The sequence below is a fragment of the Schistocerca americana genome, chromosome 3, assembly GCF_021461395.2.
Source record: "Schistocerca americana isolate TAMUIC-IGC-003095 chromosome 3, iqSchAmer2.1, whole genome shotgun sequence".
Classification (NCBI taxonomy): Eukaryota; Metazoa; Arthropoda; class Insecta; order Orthoptera; family Acrididae; genus Schistocerca; species Schistocerca americana.
Window position 1 is genome coordinate 695336904 of NC_060121.1, and position 26433 is coordinate 695363336.

The following is a 26433-nucleotide window of genomic DNA, read 5'->3' on the forward strand; positions in this document are numbered from 1 at the left end:
GCAGTTATTGACTGAAATAGAAAAAGAAGAGTGAATTGTGTCTGGGTGAAAGTAGCCATAACACTTTTTTACAGTTCTGGAACATATGCGCAGGTGAGTAAGTGGCTCACTTCTTTAAGCATCATGAAAGTAGTTTAAAGGCCTCATGTATTCATATTTATTCTCTTGCTACTACATGAGTTTCACCTCTAGTAATGTTATCTATAGCAAAGTAACTTATATACAAACAATATCACATTGCCGCATTGTATATAGTTCCACTTTAAAATACAAGTTTTCCAAAAACTGAATGGCTGAACTGATTAACAAGGCCAGAAACAAAAAAGGAAATGCCATTTAAACTTTATGCATGGAGATTCACCATTACCTCCAAGCTTGCATTTGTGTTACCAACTTTAGTTTTAGGTTTTTTTACTTTGGCATCAATTTAATGAAATTTATTTTGAACTACAGAGTTGCTCAAAACTGTTGTGTTTTAATTACTTTTGCTTTTAAGAATGGAGTAAGAATTACTAAAATAAAATGCGTTATTATTATTATTTCAGCAGGGGAAGTTTCAGAAGAGGGGCAACACACACACACACACACACACACACACACACACACACAAAAATAAGATATGACCCAGGACCAATATGAATACTGCTGATGTATGTTGAGTATCTGAGATGAGAATGCAAATGACTCAGATTAAGTATGTGAAAGACAGAAATAATTCAATATATATATATGTATATTTGTTTCTTACAGTGCCAAAGTTGTGGCTATTAAGAAATGATAGTACATGTGAATTTACAACCATACACAATGCTTTGTTGCCTTGTAACACTTCTGTACTGATTAAGGCAATAAAATAAAACTTTTATAACCATAAATAAAAACTCTTAACATTGTCACCTCCTTTAACAGAAATAGACAGGGTGACATACTAAAACACAAGAATATAAAATAATCCTCATAGTAGTAGATGTGGTTGTAACATATAACTGTTTACATAAATGTACATTTGTACATTTGTGGTACGCAAAGGCGAGTTTTACGGAGACATAAACTTCTTTCTCAGGAATTACAATAAATAATTAAATGCATATATGCTCATATTCCCCCATCATTAGTACTCACACTGTGTACTGAATTTTGGATATTAGTAGCAAAAGAAACTGCTGTACAAAGCTTATTTTATCTATGAAAATGAAATTTGAAGGGGAGTCAGGTGACAATAATAAATATAATGCCATAATTAAATGAATTTAGTGCCTTCTGAATTAAAATTAATCTTAATTCTAAGAATACAAATGATTAATAATCAAACAATTTTAAAGCAACATGGGTGACAATAACAAAAAGCCAATACCATTAATTTGAAGAAAAGGTAAATATTTCTTTATCTACCATGTGAATGAATCATCCTATATGACTAAATCTTTTTTCATATTCAGTCAATACTATGTCATTCAATCTTTCATAATGATAGGTTTTTTTCTTCCTAGTGTGGAAAGATAATGCTGCTAACTTCAATAAGTTATATAATAGCCACAACCAATAGCAAGTGTAAGAGATACGGTTTTGCAAAGCCAGCTATAATTCTTAATAAAATACATAAATTTGGATCAAATATCCAAGTTATAAAGTAAATCCCATGATCACTACTATCTTGACAGCCATGGTAATGAAACTCTTGAATATTTCAGATTCTTTATCTAGACATGGGTTGTTAATGGACAGAATTTCATCCATGAGGTGCAGCACAATTTTTTGTCCAGTATTATTGTAGCTAAGATTCTTTTATCTATGCCCAACATTGTCTTGTTTTCTCTTGCTAAATTGTGTTACAGTTATAGAAATAAAATGTCTTTCATTTCACAAATAAATTATCTTAGGAGTAAAATAAATGTGTACAAATTAAGCTTTAATGTGCACACATTTTATGTATCCTTCAGTAAGAATCACAGTTAAAGTGATAGAATATAAGTGCAGTACAGAAATTGAAAGCATTTACTGAGACATAACAAGAAAAGTGCATGGAATGATAAAGAATTCAACTGTATTGGGAACGTTTTCATTCCGTACTTGAGAGGGCAGATTGGGGAAAATGTACCGTAGCTTACTTATGGAAAACTACTACAAAAGAAAATGACTTTGGAGGGGATATAGAAAGAAAAAGTAGAAATGGATAGACATTTAGAGTACTTTTGCACTGCCTCTATCCTTGGCTTAGTATTCTCACTGCTAATGAAAAATGTGTCAGCAGTGCACATTCAATCTCAATTAAATTTCAAAGTGAATGAGGGTTCACATCCTGCTGTTTCCTGTAGTTATGGCTGACAGCTATGATTCATTATATATTTAAAAAAACACTTGGTTTGAAACCCAACCTGAGCTATTTACGTGATTGTGACAACCTTTACAGTTGATGAAAAGACACATACATGTATGAAATTCATTTTTATAAGAATACTGCTACAACTCATATACATGTGCAAAAGTTTAATGATATATTTTATGTGATCACCACATATGATGATTTAATGTGAATATACCATTATTTTTACAGCTTCTAAAAATAAAAAAAAGATAGTTCCATTTCCAGTAGTGCTCACTACAGCTACCACACTAAAGTACTTTAACTAATGAAGATTTGTATCAGCATGAAGCCTTTTAAATAAATGCTTAATATCTGAACACATATTTTTGTACAAAACATTTTTAAGTACTTTTTACTTTTAGCGGATATAAATAAAAGACTAATATACTTCACATCTGTCATCACTGTCACTGGCACTCACTGCAAGTTTGTCAGAATCATAGTTACTCAGAGTAACTTCACTGATTGAGCTGAGTGGAGCAAGTTTCGATAAATTTGTACTTACTGGTCTTTCTGATAGATTATCTGCATTTCTGCTCTCATACCCTACATCATTTGGGATCTTCTGGGACAAATCTTCTATAGACTGCAATTAGCAAGTATTTAACATTAGTTTTTCCCCCAATGTTTCACACTCTTTTATTAACATGAAGTGTGAGAAATTGAAGCTGATTTTTGTTCTGTTTTTATTTCTTTGAAAAATTAAAGGTATTAATTAATTAAACAGTTTCTCTGCTCTTTAATTTTATTGATTCATTATTGCTTATTACATGCTTTTTCCATGCAATAGACTACACATGTTCCTCACATACAGGGTGATTAACGAAGATATGCAAATATTTTAATATGTTATTCTATAAGTAAAACTACAGAAAAAAGTTCATATAAACATAGGTCTGCAAATGTTTAGTTAGGGAGTTACGGCTAAGAAAAGATTTTGCCTGAAATTTAGCAAGTTTGCTAATATGAAGCCATCGCAAAACTGTACAAGGTTAAAGTAAAGCATGATTTCCGTTTATTTTGTTGTTATTGATCTGGTGAATCTAATAAAATATGTCCCAGATGTGTATCTGCAGTAGTTTTCCAGAACATCCAGAGAAGCAAAGACATAATTTCATAAAAAATTTTCTTTATTAACTACTTGGCCCAGTTTGTTTTTTAAATTCCAGGCCATTGCACAAGTTTTCAACAGAAGTCGTCGAGAATTTAAATATCGAAAAATGATAGTAATAATGTTAACTGAAACTGTATGAATGTGTCAGATAATCTGCTTTTATTAATACCATAATACAAGTGAATTCCTATTAAACCAGAAGAAACAAAGCTCAGTGTTAAGGAAGTTGTACAGTGTACGTACAATTTCACAATACATTCACAAGAAATGTTCAAAACTTGTCTCCACTGCGTTCAGTGTATTTAGCTGCATGTGTATGAACAGATTTTGTTGCTTGTGCAGGAAAGTAAATAAATTTACTTGTATAATAATCTTTGCTTCTCTTGATGTTCTGCAAAACTACTGCAGACACATTTCTGGGACATAACAAAATAAATGGAAATTGTGCTTTACTTTAACCTTTTGCAGTTTTGTGATGGCTTTGTATTAGCGAAGTTGCCAAATTTCAGGCAACATGTTTCATTAGCCGTAACTCCGTAACTAAACATTTGCAGACCTATGTTTATATGAACTTTATTCTTTATTTTTACTTGTAGAATAACATATTAAAATATTTGCATATCTTCATGAATCACCCTGTATTATCATAATTCATCCCCTTTATTTATGTTTGACCTCCCCTATTTCTCTAAAAAATTTACATGCAGATGTATGCTGATATCTAATTAATTTATAAGTTCACATACAACTTGAAGGAAGCTTTACAATCAATGTGTATTATCAATCTTGACTTTTGGTACCAACAGATGTTGAAACCATTGTTCAGTGAGGATGGGAAATGCAGGTTGGATATTGCTTAGAGAGGCAAAAAGAAACAAATGAATCAGATAATCAGCTGTAGTGAAAGATGTAATCATGACTGTGATGGAAAAGAAATAGAGTTAGCCAGACCTGCAGCCAAGTGAGAAGAAGATAGAGGAGACAAGGAAGTTCTTTGCTGGATTCCAAATGATAAAGAAATAAATAAACATTAAAATGAAGTAACAGAATGTGACTAAATGACATTAGAAAACATGTAGGACAAACATAGATGTAAACAACTCAAGATGCTTGTACATGCACAACTGCTGAGGAGGCGTTTATCCAGCACCAGATGACAAATGGTAGAAAATGGTAGCACATAAGTGGCCATATATATTCTGCGAATAATATAGGATTTTCAGCTCCACACAGCCTGTAGTAAAACATGTGCTGCTAATTTGACCATGGATCTGGCAAATTGGATAGAAACATACTTGTTCTTGGTAATTGAAAGTCTTGATGGAATGGCCGCGCAGTTAGAGGCGCCATGTCACAAATAGTGCGGCCCCTCTTGCTGGAGGTTCAAGTCCTCCCTCAGGCATGGGTGTGTGTGTTGTCGTTAGTTTAACACTCTAAGCGCCAAGCCCGTAAAATTTACGGGCCTGGGATCGCGCGAAAATCACCAAGCCCGTAAAATTTACGGGCCGCTACATTTAATTTCATTCAAAACACTGCAACGTTATTTCTACGGGTTTGGCCAGCGCTATACGTTTTTCAGATGTTTATTAACAAAATGCGTCCATAGATGTCACGGCAGCGCTGTAATTCATGTTAAAACTTATCTTTGCGTTCTCAGTCTGTATATCATTCAGTTGTTTGTCATCATGTTTCGGCGCGGTTTATCAGACGCAGAAATTGCGGATTTGATCAATCATAGCGACACTCTGGATAATGTAGAGAGTGATTCAGACGATTCTGAATGCAATGGTGTGTTTGAAGGTACGTATTTCCGAATTTTCCACGTAATTGTGCAGTACGCACATATCTGTTGAACATGTGTAAACGATGTATGTAGTTACACATAATGTGATATTCTTTTTAGAAGACGAGATTGATGACAGTTTGTCTTCAGATGAAGACGAGAATGATGTTGAAGGTGTTGCTTCAAATCCAGCAGCTGTGCCGTATCCGAAAGACAGTGAGTGGACTGCAGTTGACACCTACCGACCTCTGCCTGTCAACACGACACCCAGGCAGATACTAGTGGATATTGATGAGTCGAGTTCTGTACTGGATTGCAGTAAAGTGTTCCTTACTGACAGTGACGTAAATGAACTCAAGAGACAGACAAATTTGTATGCATCACAGACAATACAGAAGAAAAGAAGAGGAAATAATCTGAAGCCCCATTCAGTTTTGAGTTCGTGGAAGCCAGTGACTATAAGTGAGATGAGGCGTTTCTTGGGTATTATTTTCCACATGTGTGTTTCGAAAAAGCCAAAAATTGCGGACCATTGGAGCACTAATCCTGTTCTTAGTTGTAACTTTTGTCCCCATGTCATGAGCCGTTTGCGTTTCACTCAGATACTGTCATGCTTGCATCTTGTTGACAATTCAAATCAGAAAAAACCAGGCGAAGATGGATTTCATCCACTTTACAAAGTTTTGCCATATTATAATAATTTGAAGGAGCGATGTATCCAGGCATATCGTCCCTCAGAAAAAGTGACAATTGATGAAGGAATTTGCCCATTTCGAGGTCGTGTGAGTTTCCGTGTTTACATGCAAAATAAGCCTCATAAGTATGGACTGAAAGTATATGCTGTTGCTGAAGCCAGTAGTGGCTATGTTGTAAATTTTGAAGTTTATGCTGGTAAGCATATTGTTGACAATTCTTCGTCTGCGGTTATTTTGCGATTGTTGTCTGACAGCAGCTTGCTGAACAAAGGCCACACTGTGTATTTAGATCGATTTTATTCCAGTCCAGAGCTATTTCAGCAACTGGCAGAGAAAGGCACTGGAGCTGTTGGTACTGTGAACAAATCCAGGAAAGGATTGCCTAAAGATTTAGTATCTGCTAAGCTGAAAAAGGGCGAAATGTCTTTTCGGCGTAAAGATAATGTATTGGCAATGAAGTGGAAAGATAAGAGAGATGTGTATACATTGTCTACAAGGCATCAAGCAACATTTGGTACGCATACTAAGAGAAATGGGTCTGTAGTATTGAAACCACTTCAGGTACTTGATTACAACCTCAATAAAATTGGAGTGGATATTGGAGACCAACGCCTGCAGTACAATCCGTTCCAGCACAGAACTGTGAAATGGTGGCGAAAATTATATTTCCATTTGCTGCTTATGGGAGTATCAAATGCATTTTGGCTGTACAATGCAGTGCACAGGAAGAAAATTACAATAACAGACTTTATAACAGTGCTTGCAGTTCAGCTTGTTGAAGACGACACACTTGAATTCATTCCAAGAAATGAAGGAACTGTAGGTCGGCTAACAAAGAGACATTTTTTGCAGCACATACCTGCAACTACTAAGAAGTATGCTGCTCGTGTGTGTCACGTGTGCAGTTCCAGGAGCAAGAAACAGAGTGGCAAGGCTTCTCGCAAAGAGACACGATACGAATGTGAACAGTGTGGCGTTGCACTCTGCCTGGAACCTTGCTTTAAAATTTTCCACACTAAAAAACAATATGATTCTGTGTGAAATTTATATGTAATACTGTATACTATCAGAAACATGTAATGTAGTGCCACAATTTTGGTTAAAAATAAATCACAATTGTATTCCCTTATTCGTATGACTTTTTCTAAATTCTTAAAACATCTAAGTGATTTCTATAACTGTACCTTAAAGCTGTGCATTGTAAAGTAGTTTCTTTCACTCAGAATTAAAGTAGAAATGTGCAGCTTCAAGATGGTACCAAATTTGCCACAATCCAAACAGTAGATTTGATGCAGTAATTTTTTTAATATTGGTAAAATTGCCCGGTTTCTAGGGACGGGTGCATAAAATAGGCCTGGTACAGAGAGTGTTAAGTAGTGTGTAAGTATAGGGACCGATGACCTCAGCAGTCTGGTCCCTTATGAATTCACAAGCATTTGAACATTTTTTCCTGATAGAATGTAAATAATGTGCAGAGTAAAGGTAAGAAGCCACTAAATAGTAGGGGCTGTGAGGCCTTGAAAGGCACATAAACAAAATGGAGAACTTTAGTATCTTTTGGACAAACCCTTTCTTGAGCTACTGAAAAGCCTGAGGCTTCTGCTCTGCACTCACCTTCACCCCTGTTCTTGGACGCTAACTGTACTCATCCTGCACATATATCCTCTTCCCCGCAATCTCCCCCTCGCAACCATCCATCCGCCATATTGTCAAGTGATGTGAAAGCTCACGGATGCTGGTACTTGAGCCACATTCATGTCTTCCTGTCCCCATCTGCATTCCTATATTGCCACTGCTGCCTCCCTCTCACAGTCATCAGCCACGTTTTCTGAACTCTCCCATGAATAAGGTTAGCCCTATGCGTAACTGTGTGCTTCAATTCATTTTGTTTGCATTAAGACAACAGGCTGAATAAAAATGTGAAACAAGAATCGCACCATTTTTCAATATAAGTTAAAATGCTTGAAAAGGTTCAAATAATTCATAAAATTTATTGTTGCATTTTTGTATTACATTTAATTAAAGAATTAATGTAGGAGTATGATGAAACAGTGACAGGGGTAATAACTGTATTCCATGCCAGACAGGGGAAGGCCATAAAATGTAAGTAAGACAAGTATCCTCAAAAACAGATGTAAAATATCAAACTTCTGGTTCTGGGTCCAAAACCCCTGTTTCAGCACAAGCCAATGAAAAAAAAAAAAAAAAAAAAAAAGAAGCAGATGGCAGAGACAGCCAATGGCATGAAACATGAACTTCATCTCAGGCACTTGCCAGAACAGCAGTCAATAGAAATTAAAATTAAATGAAGACAGCTGTGCAAATGCATTGGAAAGCATAATATACTAACATAAGAGAAGATAGAAAGTAACAAATGACAGAGAAGACTGGCTGACCATAACTCACATTTAAGATGAAGTGCTGTGTGATGCACAGGCATTGAGGTGTAACGAAACCACTTCTGTGAAGTGATGAATTGCACAATATTAATAGTACCGACAAATGATGCTTGCTAAAAACAGAGTTAATCTTTATTAATATTTTTTTGGCACTTTTGAAAATACAATATTGGGTGGAGGATCTGTATTGTTTGTGCATGTGAATAAGTGTAATGGAAACAACATTTCTGCAGGAAGGGGGCAGCTTTGCATTTTGATCAAGCCTTCCAGTGATTGCTGATTTGGGGATTATTCCATGGAAATGCACCAGTGCCTCTGAGACATGTTTTGCACCATAGAACAGTACAATCCTTGACAATGGACTAGTTCATAAAAAGAAGAAGAAGGAGAAGAAGAAAGAGAAGAAGAAGAAGAGCAGGTTCCACCACAGAGTCTGCACTAAAGCCTGTTAGGGAACGGACATTGAGCTGTTTATAATTTTGTTAACAATAGATTATTTGTCAAATCTAATTTGCAGACAATTGTATATGGGGCTTTACAGAGGCCTATAAGTTGGGAGAATAGATGTACGTCTACAAAAAGAGACTTCACTCATCTGGTAACTTGTTGAACCTAGATAAGCATGAATTTTATCTCCAGCACAGGCCAGACTACACAGGAGATGAAGTCCAAGGAAAGAAGAAAGAACAGCCAGAGAGGGGAATTGTACTCAAAATAAAGAAATCAGTACTTGTAAATCTCTACATCACAGCATCGTAATTATTACATGAAGTTTCTCCCCTCCACCTCCTCCTGCAAGCATTTGTCAAATACAGTATGAAACATCTATGCATATAGAAAACAAAGATGACTTTTAAATCAAACAATGGAAAATCCAGGATGGAATGTAACAATACCAGAAAAGGAAAGTTGCTACTCACCATATAGCGGAGAAGCTGAGTTGTGATAGGCACAGTAAAAAGATTCACACAGTTATAGCTTTCGGCCATTAAGGTCTTTGTCAGCAGTAGACACACATACACACAAACACACACACACACACACACACACACACACACAAACACACACACACACACACACACACACACACACACAAACGCGACTTGCACACACGCCTGCAATCTCAGAGCTGGTTTCAGTCAGGGCCTCCAAACCACGATGCAGCTTGGCATTTTTCACAGTAATAAATCATTTTGAAGCTTGAAAGAAGTGACAAGCGACAGAAAAATCCTAGAAACAATTGGACCCTGGTCTATGTGTTTGCAATCTGTTATTTACTCTGTTAACCACCGAGCCATACACGTCATTAATACTATAATTTCCCAATTAATTTATTAAGTTGGAAATGAAAGACCTTGGAAAAGTCATAGAATAATATTGCATGGTTACCTTCACTTTTACAAATGAGTAATACAACTACTGCTATGTTTCAATCTTTCATAAAATACACTTTCAGTTTTTGACTAATGGCAAAGATACCTTTACATGGCTTATTTAAAGATAGCACAAAGGCACACTGTTATGTACATGCTTGCAGCAAAATAATTACTGTTATTAACTTCTTTCATAATTTCTGTACTTATACTGATGAGCCAAAACTTCGTGACCACCTGCTTAATAATGTGTTGGCCCACTTTTGAAATACAAATGGTTCCAATGGCTCTGAGCACTATGGGACGTAACATCTGAGGTCACCAGTCCCCTAGAAATTAGCACTACTTAAACCTAACATACCTAAGGCCATCACACACATTCATGCCCGAGGCAGGATTTGGACCTGCAACCGGAGAAGTTGCGCAGTTCCAGACTGAAGCGCTTAGAGCTGCTTGGCCACAGCAGCCGGCTTTGAAATACAATACAGCAGCAATTCTGCATGTAATGGATTCAACAAGTCCTTGTTAGGCTTCTGCAGATATGTAGCACCAGAAGGCTTTTGGCGAAGATGGGTAGTATGACACTTCCCGTAACATCGCGAGATATCAACATTACCACCCGGCTGGAGACCCGAGAAATCTTCATCAAGGTGTACAGTTTCCTACATAGCTTTCTGCTATATTTGCAGGTCCTTTGCATCTCCATATCCTGTGATCCACTGCATCCTTCTTAAAACTGCTATATGTGCTGTGTTGCTGTCCAACACATCATCCGATATCTGAAATCTCATACTCCTTCACCTCTTCTTTCCTTCCAGATATCCCTCTAAGATGTTTTTTATCACCCCTCCTTCTTTCTTAATATATTCCAATCCAGTTTCGTTTCCTTCTTATTACATTTGGTAACTGTCTTCACTCTTGCACTTTTCTCAGTAGCTTTCCAAGTTTCACTCTATCAATCCAATTTATTTTTTCTAGCCTCCACCACATCCACAAGTCAAAAGCCTCCAGATTTGCTCTGTATTTCTTCCTCAGTAGCAACATTTAAGCAGCATACAGGAGGACACTCCATACAGACTTAATTAGTTTTTTACTCAAATTATTCTTCTTCTCAAATCTTTGTCCATACTATTGCAGAAAGTTCTTCTTTCTTATAAAATGCCTCTTTCACCATTGCTATAGTGGTTTTAATTCCTGTGCTGCGGTTCCAGTCCAGACATTTAAAAAATGAGACTAACAGAAAGTGCAAAATGGCTGATCAGGTACGGCTAGAGAACAAATGCAAGACTTGAAGCATGCATGACTTGGGAAAAAATAAATACCACTTACAGGAAAATGAATGAGACATTTGACCAAAAGAAGCAGTTATATGAATATGAGGAGCTCAGATGGCAACCCAGTGCTAACCAAGAAGGGAAAGCTGAACATGGAAGGAATCTATAGAAGGGCTATAGTAGGTTAAGAATAAGGGCAAACCTACATTTATACCATTTGTAAATTTAGAGAATTTTTTGACAATGGTGACTGGTAAATACTCTTTCAAATTCTGAAGATAGTGAGGAAACAAATGTTATTCACATAACTCATACAGAAACCAATCTGCAGTTATAAGAATTGAAGGACATGAAAAGGAAGCAGTAGTTGAGTAGGCACATACAAACAAACTGATCTTAAGGCTTATCTTAGAAGATCGGTTAAAGAAAGTCAAATCTACATTTACACTATTTGTAAATTTCGAGAAATATTTTGACACTGTTGACTGGAAAACATTCTTTGAAATTCTGAAGATAGCAGTGATAAAATAGATGGAATGACAGGTTATTCATACAACTCATACTGAAACCACTGTGCAGTTATAGGCACTTAAGAACATGAAAAGGGAGCAGTAGTTAAGAAAGGTGTGAGACAGGGTTGTGGTCCACCCCTGATATTATTCAATCTGGACACCAGGCAAGCAGTAAAGGAGAAATTTGGAAAGTGTATTGAAATTAAGGGAGAAGAAATACAGAGGTTGACATCTGCTGATGATATTACAACTCTGTTAGCAAAGCGAAAGAACTTTGAAGAGAAGTTAATGGACACTGGTGTAGCAGAGAGAGAATATAAAGTGCAGATTAACAATGGAAAGGAAAGCCTTTCTGAAAAAGAAAGATTTGTTAACATCAAATATAAATTTAAATGTTGGGAAATTTTTATGGATGTATTTGCCAGGAGTGTAGCCTTGTACAGAAGTGAAATGTTGGTGAAAAACAGTTCATCTAAGCAGAGAACAGAAGCTTTTGAATTGTGGTACTAGAGGGAAATGCTGAAGACTAGGTGAGTAGATTGAACAAGTAATGAGGAGGTACTGAAATGAACTGGAGAAAAAAGAAATTTTTTGTGAAGGCTTACTAAATGAAGGGATTAAGTGATAGAACACATCCTGAGGCTTAAAGTGCTCGTCAGTATGGTAATGGAGGGAAGTGTGGAAGGTAAAAATTGTAGAGGGAGACCAACACTGAAGTACAGAAAGCAGGTTCAAACAGATGTAATCTGCTGTAATTATGCAATGATAAAGAGGCTTGCACAGGATATACTAGTATAGTGCTGTGTCAAACACGACTTTGGACTGAAGACCATAACAACAACAACAACACTAATATATTGGCCCCATACTTGGCATGATGGTATGTTGTGCCACTGGGTGCATAATACAATCATCTCTGGTTCAAACAGTCAGTAATTTGGACAGCAGCTTTTCCATTTCTCAAGCATTTTACATTTCTCAAGCATTAAGGGTGGTGGCTGCTGCCCTCTCTTAGAGGTTTCAGTGACATTTCTTTCAGCAAGATAATCTATGATCACTTGTTGTCCATGCTGTCACAGGCTATCTTCATTTACAGCATGTTTGACTTTTGCACAGGCCAGCACATTCTCGAGATTGCTAATGTGTTAAAACATCCTGTCATCAGTTACCAAAAGACTGGCAAGCCACTACTTATCAGCCACTACAATTGATGAACTGTGGCATGGAGCTGAAGCAGCATGGAATGACATAACTTTATCTGTCACTCAAGTTCAGTTTGACTCAATACCCAGCTGAATTAGAGCCACTGTTGTCACCAAAAGTAGGAACTTGTAATGGAAATGGTAAGTGCACTTTCTTTTGTCACATACTGGAGAATATGATACATATTGGCACTATTTCAAATCATGCAGTTCATGACATAAGTTCATAAATCATAGTAAGACTCAGTTTTTACAGTTTTTAACACACAATTAAACAAAACCCAATGTTTTAATTTCACAGTATGTGCATATAATTAGTGAAACTTAACAGTTCAAATTTCTAGGTATTCAGATAGATAGCAAACTGTCATGTAAAGCCTATGTTCAGGATCTTGATCGAAGACTTAATGTTGCCATACGAATGGTATCTGAAGTAAGTGATAGTTCAAGACGAAAAGTGGTCTACTTTGCTTATTTTCATTCGCTTGTAACACATGGTATTATATTTTGGGGTAACTGTTCCCATTCTAAAGGGATATTTTTGGCTCAGAAACAGGCAGTTTGGGCAATAAGTGGTGTAAGTTCACGAACCTCTTGTTAACCCCTGCTCATTAGTTTGAATATTCTGACACTGGGCTCTCAATATATATATTCTTTGCTGCCCTTTCTTGTTAACAATATCAGCATACTCCCAAGAATTAGCAGCTTTCACTCAATTAAAACTAGGCAGAAATCCAATCTGCATTTGGATTGCACTTCCCTGACTCTTGCGGAGAAAGGTGTGCAGTATACTGCTGCATCCATTTTCAATAAGCTCCCACAAGAATTCAAAAATCTTAGCAATTATCCACGCACTTTTAAATCAAAACTGAAAAGTTTCCTCATGGGTCACTCCTTCTCTGTCAAGGTGTTACATTGTTGATTACATATACAAAAACTTATGGCTGTTTTTCTTTTTTCTTTTTTTGGGTTCATAAACATTTTATTTTATCTGTTATTACTATTATTTTGTAATTTCATGTACCAATATGTTCCATGACCTTGGAGGTTTGCTCCTCAATTTGGTCCTACGAAATTAGACATGTAAAATAATAAATAAATAAAAAAATATTAGTTCACGACACAGTCCAATAGTGCACATGTGGTAAATTTACATTCAGTGTGGTTTTGGTGCACAGGAGTAAAAACGCGAATTTAGTGTAAAATTTGTTATTGCTGAAAAGCAATTATTTTTTGTTCATTGTACTTATTTCAAAATTTAGTCATTCACATTTATAATTATAATGATTATATCATTTCTGTGACTTTTTTAAAATATAGCTTACAAAAACATTGCAACATAAACTATTAATTATTTATAAATTGCTTTGAATGTAGTAATCAGAATTTCAGGATCAATGTTTCTGTTCAAGGAGGTATGTTCTGTCTTTGCAAATAAATGAAATACATTTATTTACTTATTTATGTATTTATTTATTTATTGACATACGTGTTTTATTTATGAAGCATATCCAGTAGCTTGTAATACATGCTTGTTTTTGTATGTATACAATAAATGCATTATGTAGTAGTTACAAATATGTTATGTTTTCTCTTATTATTCTCTTGTTTTTTAGTTTGGAAACAACTTTGGCAGCACAACTTTTGTGAGATGTTATTTATAATTTGATCTCATTAATTAATTAATTAATGCCGTGTGACGATGGCCTCCCGTCGGGTAGGCCGTTCACCTGGTGCAAGTCTCTCGATTTGATGCCACTTCGGCGACTTGCACGTCGATGGGGATGAAATGATGATGATAGGACAACTCAACACCCAGTCCCTGTGCGGAGAAAATCTCCGGCCCAGCTGGGAATCGAAATTTGATCTCATGAAACTTATGCTACAAAAGTCATTCCTAGCTTCATGTAATTTCTGAAGATTGGTTTATAGTGTGAGAGTAAGGGGGGGTAGAAATTATGTGTACTAAATTTCCCATCCCATGTACCCCAGCTCACCCACAAATTTAATGATGTATTCTTCCTACTATACTGTATATTGATAATAAGTAAATTTTTTTATTTGCTATATTTCTTAGTGTTGTAGCTGTAATTGCCACCAGTGTATTATAGTTTCAGTTTCACTTTTTTTCAATATTGTTAATTTTAAATTTGCATTTTCATTTACGTGGCACTTAATACCACACCTGAAGATTCTCTTTCATCATAGGACTTATGAAACCACATGGAGTTGAGGTGGCAACCAACTAGACACAGTAATTGGAACATTTAGGAAATACAGGTGATAACTGAGCTTCGTTGGAGAACAGCTGATGTCCACAATATGTCTCAGTCTGTTTGAACAAAGATTAGAGAGCAATAAATCTGTGTATGACTACTACTCACATCTTGACACTCAGTGAAGATAAAGATAATAACTGTGGAAATCTGTGATCAGTACCCTCAGCACCTCAGAAACTTCGTTTCAGCTAGATGGGTTGACTCTAAACATGTCTAAGGCTCACATGATGCAGTTCAAAACCAAACAGTCAAAATGTGAGCAGATTAACACTGTACACAACAACCAAGATATAGAAGGAGTTGACTCAGTCAAATTCTTCAGTTTAAATGTAGATAAAAATTTGAGCTGGTAGGCACACATTGAATACCTGGCAAACAAAGTGAGCAGCTTTGCATTTGCAATGCAAATATTATCAACTGCAACTGATATAGACACAAAAATTAGCATATACAAGCTACTTTGAATCCATTGTTAGGTATGATATTGTTTTTGGGTTAATTTGACAAACATAGTGCGGATACTAAAAATACAGAAAAATATCATTCAAAATATGCACATTGCAAATCACAAAGCACCATGTCGACCATTATTTGGAAAACTTAAAATATTAACTCTTCCATCCTTATACATATATGAGATTATTATATTCTTGTACACCAGACATGAATTATTTGAGAGAAACCATTTTGTCCATTCACATGATACTAGAAACAAAGAAAATTTTATGCTCCACACCCACCACCTCAGACTGTTTGCCCAGGGTCCTCAACAAATGAGAATGAAAATTTGTAATAAATTAAAAGGGAACAAGTTGATGCAGATGAATTCAGTATCACTTAAAAGAAAGCTATATGAGGTACTGACACTGAAGTGTTGTTACTCAGTGGATGAATTCATGCAGGGAAAACTTAAAATTTGAGCTGGATACAGGTGTTACACATTCCAAGAAATATCCTTATAGTGTTATTATTTATTGTAGTGCTATGATTTATTAATGTAAAAATCATTGTAACTGTATTATAAATTTTTGACTTGTCTCCTGTACGCAAACCAAATGGATTGCAAATGTACGTCATGAGATGAATAAAACACAATTCACAATCCACTGTATTCATGGTACAGTGTTTGTCTCTAACACATATAATTAATTAATTAGTTCATTGATCATGTTTTGAAGGTATTATGAAGAGGGAGAACCTGCTTAGGTATAAAATAAGTAGTCAACAAATAGTAATTGAAAAAATAAGCAGATGTTAGAAAATGAATCAGTACACTGTATAAACAGAAAACTATTGCTGGACTAATCCACAATATCTGTGTTAACACAGACCAAATTTAATACAGCAAAATTAGTAGGAAAGATGTTACTTTTAAAAAGCTGTTGCTTCCTGAATTATATTAGATACCTATTGCTTATTAGCTACTGCTAAACTAATGTTTGAAAGTAAGCACTAATATTTATATAAGAATAACAGTTACATATGTCTTCAATAATAGAAAAAGGAGTAAACAGGAGGTGTGAATAATTTATGTGAATAGCTAATCAAGTATATTTCTTAATTTTCTTTTGACTGGTAAAGATGTTCTTGCTAAATGTTTGATAGTAGCTGTTGGACACTTTTGAACTAGGTTATTACAACTCACTCTGGAAGGTACACAAGAAGACAAAAAACTAATTTCTATTACCAACAACAAATATTATTAAGGAGTAAACCCATCCTGAAGCAAGTGCAAAAATTCAAGACACTTCAAGAAACCTCATCAAAAATTATAGTTATTTACTTAACACAATACTGTTACTGCTTGCTTTTGATGAATAAACACTCTATTTTCTCTTTCTGAGATCAAGATTTTTCAAACTTTTTCAGTGACATTGATGATCACCAGATATTTGAAGCTGAGTTAACGTTATTGTTTTGTATGATATTTCTACAACTTCTCTACCAATCTTCTTCAGTTGCTGAGCAGGAATCTTGAGTGCTTCAGTCCAGTTATGGGCTGGAGATATTGCTGGAAATTGTATTAATCCAATTTGTGTAATGCCTTGAGAGCAACTTCCAAAAGTAACAATTGTTGTTGTTTTTGTTGTGGTCTTCAGTCCAGAGACTGCAGCTCTCCATGCTACTCTATCCTGTGCAAGCTTCCTCATCTCCAAGTAACTACTGCAACCTACATCCTTCTGAATCTGCATAGTATATTCATCCCTTGGTCTTCCTCTACCATTTTTACCCTCTACAGTTCCCTCCCCTACTACATTGGTGATCCCTTGTTGCCCCTTCTAGTCAAGTTGTGCCACAAATTCCTTTTCTCCACAATTGTATTCAGTACCTCCTCATTAGTTAAGTGATCTACCCATCTAGTCTTCAGAATTCTTCTGTAGCACCAGATTTCGAAAGCTCCTATTGTATTGTCTTCTTGTCTAAACTATTTATCGTCCATGCTTCACTTCTATACATGGCTACACTCCATATATATACTTTCCGAAAAGACTTCATGACACTTAAGTCTATACTTGATGTTAACAAATTTCTCTTCTTCAGAAATGCTTTCCTTGCCACTGCCAGTCTACATTTTATATCCTCTCTACTGCGACCATCATCAGTACATCACCCTTGTATAGACCCTCTATGTACTCCTTCCACCTCTGGTTTCCCTTCTTTGCTCTGAACTGGTTTTCCATCTGAGCTCTTGATATTCATACAGGTGGTTCTCTTGTCTCCAAAGGTCTCTCTAACTTTCCTGTAGGCAGTATCTACCGAACCCCTAGTGATATATGCCTCTATACTCTTACATTTGTCCTCTAGCCATCCCTGCTTAGCCATTTTGCACTTCCTGTTAGTCTCATTTTTGAGACGTTTGTATCCCTTTTTGCTTGCTTCATTTAAATTTCATAATCTCTTCTGTTATCCAAGGATTTCTACTAGCAACAATTATTGATACTAAAAATGGTTCCATTCTATGCTGGGCTCCTGGTACAGTAACCACCTATGAATTTCTTGAAATAAGACAGTCTTGTTTGCAAAATCTTTTTATTTACAGGAAACAACTCATTTCATCCTTTTGGGGCATAATCAGATTGGCATAAAAAGTAATGTGGAAAACAAGCATTTCTGCATTAAGGGCTCACATATGGTATTAAGATAAAATTTTATAAGGAACCATCATCCTGTTGTCATGGGATGATAAATCTCATCTTAATGCCATATGTGGGCATTAACAGATGAATGTTGGTTTTCCACAGTAATTTTTACATCAATCTGATGACGCCTTAACAGGTCTCAACATGCCATTCCCTGTGCATAAAAAGGATTTTGTAACCAAGACTGCCTTACTTCAAGAAATGATTGTTACTGCTTGTCCATTTCACTGTTGGGCTGGAGTCCAGACAGTAAGCAAGATTAACAATGGGAACAACTCGAGGCAACAGCTACAAAGTATCATGTAAAATGGCCATAAGACTTACAAGTTTCTGGGCAGTCCTTTATGGTCACTTATGTCGGTTAAGGACAGGTGTGCACTCAGTGTAGGATCCTATGGAGCTAAAAAAATATTAATATAAAGTCCAATTCACACTGTCCATCACATCACATCATGTCATTTCACATCACATCAAAACATTCTGCAATGCTTTACAAATGGCAGCATCCACACTGGTCATCCCGTCCCATCACATGACATCACAGCACCATCAAGGTTTTTCAGGAAGGAAGTTTTGGCAGCTGACGCCATCTGTCAATTGTCCATCAAGTGATCCCCAAGCTCATTTCATCACATTAACCGGCCATGCTCTGAGCTCCACCATTTCGTGTTGATGTGGCTTTCATGGTTGACACTTGTTGTATGTTGTTTCTAATTCATAATAAATTGTTTTGTTTTGTTACTTCTTTCATTAAAATTTATACTAAATGACAAAAGATTAATCGAAGCAGTGAGGCAACAGTATGGATTTTGCGACATGAATGTACTAAATTACGTGCACTCTATTGTACTTATAAAGTGGATTTTTATTCATATCAGTACCTTATTTAATTCTTTACAATTTAATGGATACCAATCTGGCTGCAACATGAACTGAAAAAAGTACTTTGGATAGAATCTGATTAGTAAGTGGAATTTATTTATACGTTGTCAGGTATTTGTAATGTTTCATAAAGAAATGGACTGAAAACTTCAGGCATTGCAACAATGTCAAAACACAAACACTTCTGCGTGCATAAGTGGTCAATATTTGTGTGGTTTCACTACCTAAGCCCAGTACAAATACGGCACTTGAACTATTAACAGCCAAATACAAGTTGGAAAGAAAACTTGTACATCTTTATGGGAAAGCTATTGAGGGGGATATGACTATTGCACAAAAATTTGCATTGACCTGGTAACCAAACTTAACCTAAATGAGGCCAATTTTTCATGGGATGTGATGAAAGCTCATAATACTGTGAAAGCTCATAATACTGTGTTCCTTATAGTAATTCTGGGAGAAATTTTACATAAGAAATGAAAAAACTGGTGCTTCAACTTTCTAAACTATAAAATGCAGATTCCTCTTCCTCAAGTTCCTTGCATAGCATGTGAAATTTCCCCTCTGTACCATGTAATGATGTTTTTTGGGTCCACGCTCTTTTTTGCATTATTCTGCATTTCTGTCTCCCTCCTCTAATGTACAAGCTATCCCTGCAAACTGCAAACCACTTGATTCCAATAAATGTCATTTTTATACAAATGTTGACTACAGCATCCACATATATACACTACTGCATTTTGTATGTGCTCTTAGTGCATAAAAACAGTTGAAAATCATCTTGCAAAGATAGCAAGTAGCACGAAAAAACAGTTGAGGACAGCCCTGTGACTTGAGATCACATGACTTGAATTAACTTGATGTGCTGTGCTGTGATGGACAGTGTGAATACTCCTTGACATAACAGTGCCACGATGTGATGGTGCCGTGATGCACAGTCTGAATTGGCTTTAATGGATGGGTTTGTTTTTGAAAAAGTGATTATCATGACATAAACTGATATCAATAAATTCAATCCCTAGTTCTCTGAATAAATTCACACACACACAGTGATGGTTAAGAAACACCACAACAGCATGTGGAAGAAGTCAGTCACTTTCTGAGTTCAATAAAGACCAATTAACACTCGCTGTCATGACACTGTCATATCATGGCTCCATCACATCAAGATATATTCACACTGCCCGTGGCACATCAAGTCAATTCAAGTCACATGATCTCAACTTGTATGGCTGTCCTCAGTTGTTCTTTTTGCAAGAATTGTAATCTTTGCAAGGTGGTTTTCAACTGTTTTTATGCACAAAGTGCACATACACAATGTAGTAGCTTGACATTTGTACGAAAATGACATTTATTGGAATCAAATGGTTTACAGATTGCAGGGATAGTTTGTATATTAGAGAAAGACAACAGAAGTGCAAAACAACACATAAAAGAGCATGGGTCCAAATAATGTCATTAACTGGTACAGAAAGGGAATTTCACACACTATACAAGGAGTTTGAGGGAGAGGAATCTTCATTTTGCATTTTAGGAAGTTGAAGCATCAATTTTTTCATTTGTTACATTAAATTGCACTCAGAATTACTAAAAGGAACACAGTGTTATGAGCTACCATCACATCTCATGAAAAATCGGTTTGTTTAAGGTTAAGTTTAGTTGCTGGTATGGTGAAAACTTACATACAATAGTATTATGTCCCTCGATACCTATCCCTTCAAGATTTAAATGGGTTTTCTTTATGTCTTGTATTTGGCTTTTAATAGTTCAAGTGCCTGATTTGTACTGGGGCTAGCTAATGAAACCACGTAAATATTAACTGCTTACACTTGCTAAACTGTTTCACACACGCAATTCAGACAGCTACTTGACAGTAAATAAGCCTGCCACAAACATATATTTAAACAAACAACTTGCAGTCTCTGAATGTTTCAGTCCATTTCTTTATTAAACAATACAAATGTCTGACGACATACAGACAAATTCCATCTACTAATCAATCTGATTCTACCCACAGTACTTTTTTCACTTCAAGTTGAAGCCATAGTGTAATCCATTTCACTGTAAGATATTAAATACCTTACCAGTATGTAAAACAATTTGCTTTATAAATGTAGTAGACTGAAAGTAATTAATTTAGTACATTCATGTCATACAATTCAGACTGTTGCCTCACTGCATTGATTAATCTTTTGTCATTTATTATAAATTTTAGCAAGAGAAGTTATGAAACAAAACAATTTATAACGAATAACGAACAAAAAACAATTGATATTAACCACAAAAACTACCATGAAACAAAATATGAAGATCTGAGCATGGCCATGTATAAAGAGGAAATGAGCCTGGGGGTCATGTGATCAACTAAAGATGGATGACGTCAGCCAGCAAAGCTTTCTTCCCCAGAAACCTTGATGGTGCCATGATGTGACATGACCTGATGGGAGAGGACGGTCAGTGTGGATGCCACCATTTGAAATGCATTTCAGAATGTTTTGATGGGATGGATCATGATGTGACGTGATGGCCAGTGTCAATTGGCCTTAAGTCACACATAAAAAAAAGAGGCAGTGTTTGCATTTGCTTGCTATTGCTTGTGCAGTTTATTTGTGAGGATTTTTGTAGCATTCTGGATTTATTTATGCTTTGATTCTGAGTTGCTTGTCAATGGTTATCATGAAATGTTTGCAGAACAATGATGACAATGAAGAGGGCATTTCTCCCCCGTGTAGTGGTTGGGAAGAGATTTCTCAGACCAAGAAAATGAGATGGTATTTTGATACATATGTATCTCTGGACTTTGCAAATACTTTCAGCAGTAGTGAAAATTGTCTAGAGTATGTGATATGCTTAACTATTTTACCTGCAGACACTATGACCATAAACAAATTGAAAAAGAGGTTCTTTGGGAGCATTGAGGTTATGGAAGGAAACAAGTGACAGTTTCAATCTTTTAGTTCATCTATGGGAGGCCAGAATAAGTTGTGCAGTTGGTAATTCACTGTCCACAAAAGGTAATGTTGCAGACATGAGTCCTGGTGTGGCATAATTTAACTTGTCATGTGAATTACAGTGTATATTCCAGTAAATAATAATAGAGTATGTCAGTTCGGTCTCAGAGTTCAAGGAGTTCAAATGAAGTGTTAAGTGAAAAGGCTGTTCTCTTGGGCACTACATGTGCCTAGTTGTTAAATTTGTCTATGACTACTCGCAGCAATGCTATTTCAGAGGTAAGACACTTGGGAAGTACTAATCCAAATTACTGTCCTGCTAGGGTAATCAAAGACCAGATGGGGATCACCAAACAGTAAAGTATTCTGGCATGAGCTTTGTCTTATATTCCAGTTGGGGTACAGAAGTCAATGACAAACACTGTCAAGGAACTATCACTTTTTAGGGTTGCACTGTTGCCACACATTGGTGTTCATAAAAACAAATGATATACAAAACCATCATTGCTTTGTGCACCAACAGAAGAGGCTCTGTGGATGATTAGTAACAAACAGTTTATGGTGTAACACTCTACCAGGCATATGTGGACTTGGTGGATGCATGGAAAAGGGTACTTAATTGGAAGTGTGCTAAGAGTGAAATTCAGTGGAGGAAGGTGTGATGATCTGAAGCTGTTTACTCTGCTTTTGACTCAGACTATTAAATCAATGCAAATGTTTACAAAAACATTTTAGGGAATAGTATACTTCCCATAGTGACATTTTCTAGATCAATATGATTATCCTTCTGTCCTGAAAGCAAGAACTACTTTGCCATAGTTTCAAAAGAAATTTGAATCTATTTGCTGAAATTTCCTGCACAGACCCTAACTGGACTCCACTGAAGACTTAGGTATAAATTAGAGCATCAATTATGTGCCATATCAATTTGCCCAAAAACTTACTAACACCTGTTTATTATGCTTCAGGACAAATGGAAACAAATTCAATGCTGAATATGACAGAACTAAATAGAAAGGTTTTCTCATAATGTAACTGTAGCAAAATGAGATCTCACATCCTGTTAGTTTCAGGGGACATAAAAGTCCAGAAAACTGGTTGTTCAGATAATTGAACAGTATACTTTTATTTACCAATAAAAACTACATATATTTATAATAACATGAATCTCTTTTACTGTCACAAGGGCAAGTACAGTAGGAATGTATGTAGTACAGCCTAGTAAACAAAAAATATGCAATACATTTGAATTTTGCATGTACAGTACATACGTATAGAATCAATGCTTTAAAAATCCTTAACTGCGGTCTGTGAAAGCAAGTCTCCCCACTTACAAGCAGCTATGTTACACTTTTCAGGACAAATATCTGAAACTGGTCACTTTCATCTTAAGCTTCACACCACCTGAAGGCAGTATCTAAACATATAAATGCTTCACAAAGAGGTGGTATATTTTGATCTTCATTTTTTCGACCACTAGGTGAGAGACATGTAGCAATGTCAGCTTTATCAGTGATGAGGTTTACAATTTTGCTATCCTGTAGGATTTAGTGTTGTGGATCTGCATCGTGGATACTCATCCATTCTTGAATGTCATCTTCGTCACATTCATGGCAACTGTGTTCTTTTAGCATATTGAGCATTTTGGACATATCTTTCTGTTTGTCATTTTCAATTAGACTTTGAGCACTTCCCCTAAGTTTTATTCCTGGCCTTCCAAATACTGTTTCTTTACACTATCTCATGATGCTGCGATCATCTAGGACGCATCTTTCAAATCAATATTTTCATGATTTATAAACAGACTTTCTTCTCCCTCTTCTTCCCTTTCTCAATAACTTACTTAACAATTCTCTTCTGTAATACCATTTGAAAGACTCAATAATGCCTTGATTCATAGACTGCGATAAGGAAGTTATGTTACGTGGAAGAGACCTTATTTTATGAACTCAACCTTTTTATTTAAAATATCAAACAATGGATGAGTTGGTGTATTATCAGGGAGCAGTAATTATTTCTCCCTTTTACCATTCTTTAACTGATGAGATTTTACAGAGTGTTCAAAAACTTCCATAAACCATTCTGTGAAGATGATACTACAGGTATTTATCCAGGCGCTCTTTTGTGAGGTGTAAATGATAGGCATCACAGACACATTAATGAGTTGGAAAAGCTTTCTGATTGACCCCAGCTTTGTAAGCATTCCAAACATTTTTGAGAGCATAATTTTCTTTCCTCAATACTTCCATAGTTTGATTATGAAAGAATCAGCGGAAAGTTTTTCTTCTTGTGTCTGAAGCTCACAAATGCCATGCCTAGACTTACAACAGTGTTTTAATTGGCACGTGCTTGCTTTAAAATTCAACAGCTCTCCAAGGTTTTCATTAAACTGAACTGATTTTTCACATAGAATGGGACCAAAGGCGGATTCTCCTTGTGATCTTTCTTGTGTAAACACTTGTAAACAGCACAATCTAAAATCATGTTCATGCTGAGCTTCATAGTTTTACAAACTGTAGATCTATCCGTAGAATCAAGCTTAGATATAAAATTTATGATGCTTTTCTTCTGTTTTTATGTGTTTTTGTGAGCTTACTAACTTTGTAGCCCTATTCAGTAGATAACTTGGTTCTGAATTCACCTTCCTCTTAGCATTTTATCAATCTAATAATGGAAACTCCAGGTTGGAATGCTCTTCTGTCTCTCCACCCATACCCTGCTATCCCTCCCCCTTCTCTGCCATCTGCAGAATCCTGCTTTCATTCAATGCGACAGTTGCATTCTAGTCCAAGGTACCAGACATGGTGGTCATATGTGTATGAGGTATGCTTGCTTTTGTGAAGGAATTTGTGAATGTGTGTGTGTTTTCTTTTTTGAAGAAGGTTTTGGCTGAAAGCTAAATTGTAATGGTCTTTTCATTGTGCCTATGTGCAACTCAACATGTCATCTTTACAGTGAGTAACAATCTATCCTGTCCTTTTATTAACCTCATATTTCTGTCTCATAGAAAGTACAACACATTTATATTAGACATTTTATATTCAAGTTTACTTTACATGGTAAAGGTACAAGTGATCATAACAGAGAGCAAATGGTTATTATTGCTGGCAACTCAGCATTAGTGCAAGGGCAGGGGGAGGAGGGCAAAAGCTCAGAATGGGGAGAGTAACAGGCATGAACAAGTAGTAGTTCAGTTAAGCAGTCATTTAGATGACCAAAGTTTGGATTATTGCTGCTCTACACATATGGCTGTGGTCTCTGAAAGGATAAGAGTGCATATCCATAGACTTATGGCCACAAAATACACAGAGTGAACCCGAACTCCACCAAAAATTTTGCAGGTTGTTCAAGGATATTTTCTGAGTATTTTGGTATAAAGGACACATGGTCTTTGCTGGCCTCAATAGATAGTAATAATGTACTTATGATTTATTTATTTTGTTACCCCAATTACCTTTGTCCCTGAAAAAAATAATAACTTTGCAATGAATCTCCATAACATACAGTCACTAAAATGTATAACACAAAGTTCAGAGTAATGGAACAACCCATAGATGTAAAAGTACTGTGATTTGGTTGCCTTTGCTGTAGGAATAGCTTAACATAGCATTGTTGTGTTGTCTTTCCATTGCATTCAGTGAACCCTAGCATGAGGTCCACATCGACCAACTCTTCATCAATAAACCTAGCTTTGCTGCTGTGTATCACTGTTAATGTACAACTAACATTGCAGAAAACAAACCCATGACACGACTGAACAGTGCCAAGGGCAAAGAGTGAGTGGACATCACTGTTGTCAACAGCAAGTACAGTCATTGAACTGAATAAATTTGTTTCCAAACAAGACATGCAGCACATACCATCCATATGGGCATTGCTGTGGACATATTTTCATTGGAAAAGAAATACAAATATAAATGGGGGTAAGAAATAAAACAAAATTTTATTGATCTGTAATGAGCCACCAGAGACAATGGTCACTTATCCCTGAACAACCTGGAGTTCAGGTTCACTCTGTATGCCTCAAGTATTGGTTAGCAGATTACAATTCTAGTTTACTTTGCATCCTGTCTGATGTATCCAAAGCCTTCATCTATGACTACAACTACCTGCATTACAGGTAATGTCTCCAAGTCGCCCGTGTTCTGGCTCCACAGGATACCTTCCCTTGGCAGACCCAGCTGGCAACAGTATGGCAGGCATGGTGTATCAACCATAGTGAAATGGATTGTGTCCAAAACATGCCAGTCTGTTCTGAAGTGGAACTCCAGCTGGCATCATGGGAAAATGATGGGCTGGCTTCACCAGGAAAGATGCCAGCTTCAAGACCAGCTACACATGCATCCTGACAACAGTGCCACAACTGGAAGCACTTCTTTGCCTCTTTGAACCATATATAATCCAAGCATCAAACAGATATCATCTGTCAGGCACAACTTTAGGTTGATGCCTGGCTGCTCTCAA

General features: G+C 36.2%; 1 protein-coding gene across 1 annotated transcript in view; it reads right to left on the reverse strand.

Moving 5' to 3' along the window:
• LOC124605736 (neurexin-4-like) overlaps nucleotides 1–26433 on the reverse strand; it is a 567593-nt gene that overhangs the window by 12082 nt on the left and 529078 nt on the right. The window contains exon 34 of the mRNA XM_047137616.1: nucleotides 2871–2951. Coding sequence (XP_046993572.1) covers nucleotides 2871–2951 — 81 coding nt within the window. The remainder of the gene's footprint in view (nucleotides 1–2870; nucleotides 2952–26433) is intronic.